Consider the following 4,750-nt stretch of genomic DNA (forward strand, 5'->3'; position numbering starts at 1 on the left):
TTAACAAAAGGAACACAAAGACTTGCAAAAGCATAAGATAATTGAAATAGAAGAAACACATTTAAATAAAAACACTTGTGAACACTTCTTTTTCCCTTTCAGCAAAGCTTCGAACATCTTGAAACCCTAAAATCCAATAAATAAATAAAAAAAAATTATTCCAATCTCCCAATACCGAAAGATTTTAAAATTTATATAATAACTAGGGAATAATTGTGAGTTACCTCATCCATACCGAAATCAACCACCTTTTCTTGAAGATTTCCAATATCTTTGACATTGAACTGGTTTATCAAACAAATGCAAGAAATGGTGGACATAGGTTTGATCACCAAATCATCCAAAACCATGTATGTCATCATATCCTTCACAAACCCACCACCTTCCACAGTCTCTACTGCACCAACCGCCGCAGCCTTATTATTCTCATCATGAACATCAAGAGAACTCATTTGGGTATTGCACTTCAGACAAGTGAGGCTCGGATCTTTAACAAAGTAACCATCATTACATGATTCAGGGCATTTGTAGAATTTAACATTTGCATTGTTTGGAGTAATTGGAACAGTGTCTGGCAGCAACAAATGTGCCTAGAATTTATACATTAAAGTGGTGAAATTAATTAACAAACACAAACCATTCAAACAACAATAGAATAGAATATGTTAGAGTTTGTGGCCCGAATTCTTGTTGGGTCAGCGGGCTTTGCCCGCACTATATGGACCTGTAGTCTTAATGGGTTTGCCCCTTTTAATTTACATCATATTCTAGGGTTAAACAATATATAGAGGTTGCGGCCGTCTTTTCTCTTTAAGAACAGTTTTTTACGTTGTCCACCAAAATTCTGTACAATCTTCGTTATAGTGAAATCTTCTCTTCTGCCCGTGGTTTTTCACCCGTAAAGGGTTTTCCACGTAATCTTGGTGTTCGTTCTTCTTTATCGCTTTTATTCTCTTTTATTGTGGTTTGGATTCTAACAAATTGGTATCAGAGCCAAATTTGTTTGTTTTATTTTTTGGTCATGACCACGATGAAATACGACATTCCGCTGCTGGATCGTAACACCAGATTTGCGTTATGGCAAGTGAAGATGCGAGCTATTTTGGCACAGATGGATCTGGAAGATGCGCTATATGGCGCTGACAAGATGCCGTCTTCGTGGACTGATGAAGAGAAGCAACGAGCAGATCGTAAGGCTCTATCGCAGATTTATCTGCATCTGTCGAATCAGATTCTTCAAGACTGTTTGAAGGAAAAAACAGCTGCTGCACTCTGGCTAAGATTGGAGCAATTATGCATGACGAAAACGCTGACTAACAAGCTACACTTGAAGCAACGCTTGTACTCCCAACGTATGTCTGACGGTACGTCTTTAGAAAATCATTTAACTGTTTTTAAAGAAATAGTCTCTGATTTGGAATCTATGGAGGTTAAGTACGATGAAGAAGATTTAGGGCTCATATTATTGTGTTCACTACCTCCTTCGTATGCAAATTTTAGAGATACCATTCTCTATAGTCGTGAGACTTTGACTCTAGATGAGGTTTATGATGCACTCTTCTCGAAAGAGAAGATGCATAAACTTGTTGGTTTAGATAATATGGCTGAAGGCCTTGTTGCACGAGGCAGACAGCAGGAGAGGTATTCTAGCAACAATAACCGTGGCAGGTCAAAATCCAAGAACAGAGATAAGACGTGTAGGTACTGCAAGAAGAAAGGTCATATTGTTGTTGAGTGTTATAAATTACAGAATAAAAATAAGAGGGCTGGTGAGGATCATAAGAGCAATCAACCAGAGAAATATGGCGAAGCTGATGTTGCTGAAAAGTACAATGATGGAGAACTCCTCGTTACGTCTGATATTGATTCGAAACAGAGCGACGAATGGATTCTTGATTCTGGATGCACGTTTCATATGTGTCCTAATCGGGACTGGTTCTCTACATATGAAGTGGTCTCTAGAGATACCGTTGTGATGGGTAATAATGCATCTTGCAGAATTGCTGGTATTGGTACGGTTAGAGTTAAGATGTTTGATGGCACTATTCGAACACTTGGTGATGTAAGACACGTTCCTGACATGAAGAGAAATCTGATCTCATTGAGTATTCTTGATTCTAAAGGGTACAAATACACTGGTGAAGGTGGAGTTGTGAAGGTCAGCAAGGGGTCTCTTGTTGTGATGAAGGGACTCAAGAAAACTGCCAATTTATATGTTCTGCAAGGCTCTACAATTACAGGTGATGTTGCTGTTGCTAGTTCGTCTTTGTCTGATTCTGATGCAACAAGATTATGGCACATGCGTCTAGGTCACATGAGTGAGAATGGCATGGTCGAATTGAACAAGAGAGGGCTTCTTGATGTGCAGGGTATTACAAAGCTGAAGTTTTGTGAACACTGCGTTTTTGGTAAACAGAAAAGAGTTAAGTTCTCGGCTGGTATTCATAATACGAAGGGGACACTAGACTACATTCATTCTGATTTGTGGGGGCCTTCTAGAGTACCATCTAAAGGTGGTGCGTTCTATATGTTGACTATTATAGATGATTTCTCCAGGAAGGTTTGAGCATTCTTTTTGAAACAAAAGAGTGACGTGTTTTCTACCTTTAAAGAGTGGAAGTTAATGATTGAGAAGCAGACAGGGAGGCAAGTGAAGCATCTCCGAACTGATAATGGTTTGGAGTTTTGTTCTAATGAGTTTAATACTTTATGTAGAACTGAAGGTATTGTGAGGCATCATACAGTTCGACATAATCCTCAACAGAATGGAGTTGCAGAGAGGATGAATAGGACTTTGATGGAGAAGGTGCGTTGTATGCGACTTAATGCTGGGCTACCGATGTCGTTTTGGGCTGAGACCGCTGCGTATGCATGTCATCTCGTTAATCGCTCTCCTTCGACTACTATTGATAAGAAAACTCCACAAGAGGTATGGACTGGTTCTTCTGCTAGTTATTCTGATTTAAAAATTTTCGGATGTCCTGCGTATGCTCATGTGGATAATGGGAAGTTAGAGCCTCGTTCGGTGAAGTGTGTGTTCATAGGGTTCAAGCAAGGTGTGAAGGGATATAAGTTGTGGTGTCCTGAGACTAGTAAAGTCGTCATCAGTAGAGATGTTGTTTTTGATGAGACTAGCATGCTTCAGGGGTCTCCATCTTCAACTCCCTCCGAGGGAAATCAACAGAAGTCAAGTATTGAGGTGGAGCTTGAGATTGGGTTGAAACCTACACCAGAACAAATTCCAGGGCCTATTCCAGTTTCTATGGATGGTGCTAGCTCCTCAGAAGCACCTCCACAATATTCAATTGCTAAAAATAGGCCTCGTAGAGAAATTAGACGCCCTCAAAGATATGCAGAGGCTGATTTAGTTGCGTATGCATTAAATGTGGCTGAAGAGATTGATTCAGAAGAAGAACCTGCGACATATTCAGAGGCGATTACCTGCGAAAACTCTGGTATGTGGATGATCGCTATGCAGGAAGAGATAGAATCGCTTCACAAGAACGCTACATGGGATCTAGTGAAGTTACCAAAGAGCAAGAAGGCTGTTCGCTGCAAATGGGTGTATAAGAGAAAGGAAGGTACGATGGGAGTTGAAGAAGCCAGGTATAAAGCCAGGCTTGTTGCAAAAGGATATAGTCAAACTCCAGGTGTTGATTTTACTGATGTATTTTCTCCAGTTGTGAAACATAGTTCTATTCGGGCTTTACTAGGTATTGTAGCATACCACGATCTTGAGCTTGAGCAGTTAGATGTAAAAACTGCATTCTTACACGGAGAACTTGAGGAAGACATCTACATGCAGCAACCAGAGGGATTCGTAGCCTTAGGAAAGGAGGACTATGTATGTCAGCTGAAAAAGTCTCTTTATGGTTTGAAACAGTCACCTAGGCAATGGTACAAGAGATTTGATACATTTATGACCACTCATGATTTCAGGAGGAGCAATTACGATAGTTGTGTCTACTTTAAAGTATGTGATGATGGGTCGTTCGTTTACCTGTTGTTGTATGTTGACGATATGTTAATTGCCGCTAAAGATCAGAGAGAGGTCAGAAAGGTGAAAGCACAGTTGAGTAGCGAGTTTGAGATGAAAGATTTAGGTGCAGCAAAGAAGATGCTTGGAATGGAGATTCTTAGAGATCGACCGGCTGGTAAATTATACATAAGTCAAAAGAGATACATCGAGAAAGTCCTTAGTAGGTTTAACATGCAAAGTGCCAAGCCGGTAAGTACTCCACTAGCTGCTCATTTTAGACTTTCGTCTTCTTTGTCACCACATTCAGATAGTGATGATGATTATATGTCGCGAGTGCCATACTCTAGTGCCGTTGGCTCCCTTATGTATGCTATGGTTTGTTCACGACCTGACTTAGCATATGCAGTTAGTGTTGTTAGTAGATATATGGCAAACCCTGGTAAGGAACATTGGAAAGCAGTTCAGTGGATTCTCAGATACTTATGTGGTTCTACTGATGTTTGTTTACAGTTTGGGAAAAGTAGAGATGGAGTTGTCGGTTACGTTGATTCAGATTACGCTGGAGATCTTGATAAGAGAAGATCATTGTCTGGTTACATTTTTTGTGTTGGTGGTTGCGCTATAAGCTGGAAGGCTATGTTGCAGGCTACAGTTGCTTTGTCTACTACAGAGGCAGAGTACATGGCGATTACAGAAGCTTGCAAAGAAGCAATTTGGATGAAAGGCTTGTTTGGCGAACTTAGTAATGATTTGCAGATTTCTACAATATTT

General features: G+C 40.2%; 1 protein-coding gene across 1 annotated transcript; it reads right to left on the bottom strand.

Moving 5' to 3' along the window:
* On the bottom strand, positions 1-461 carry LOC124935265. Its single transcript, XM_047475710.1, has 2 exons — positions 225-461; positions 1-126 (listed from the first exon to the last, which is right to left on the bottom strand). The coding sequence occupies exons 1-2, from the start codon at positions 450-452 to the stop codon at positions 1-3; spliced, it is 354 nt and encodes a 117-aa protein (XP_047331666.1). The 5' UTR covers positions 453-461.
* Between the last annotated feature and the right edge of the window lie 4,289 nt (positions 462-4,750).

The sequence above is a fragment of the Impatiens glandulifera genome, chromosome 4 (genome assembly GCF_907164915.1).
Source record: "Impatiens glandulifera chromosome 4, dImpGla2.1, whole genome shotgun sequence".
NCBI lineage: Eukaryota > Viridiplantae > Streptophyta > Magnoliopsida > Ericales > Balsaminaceae > Impatiens > Impatiens glandulifera.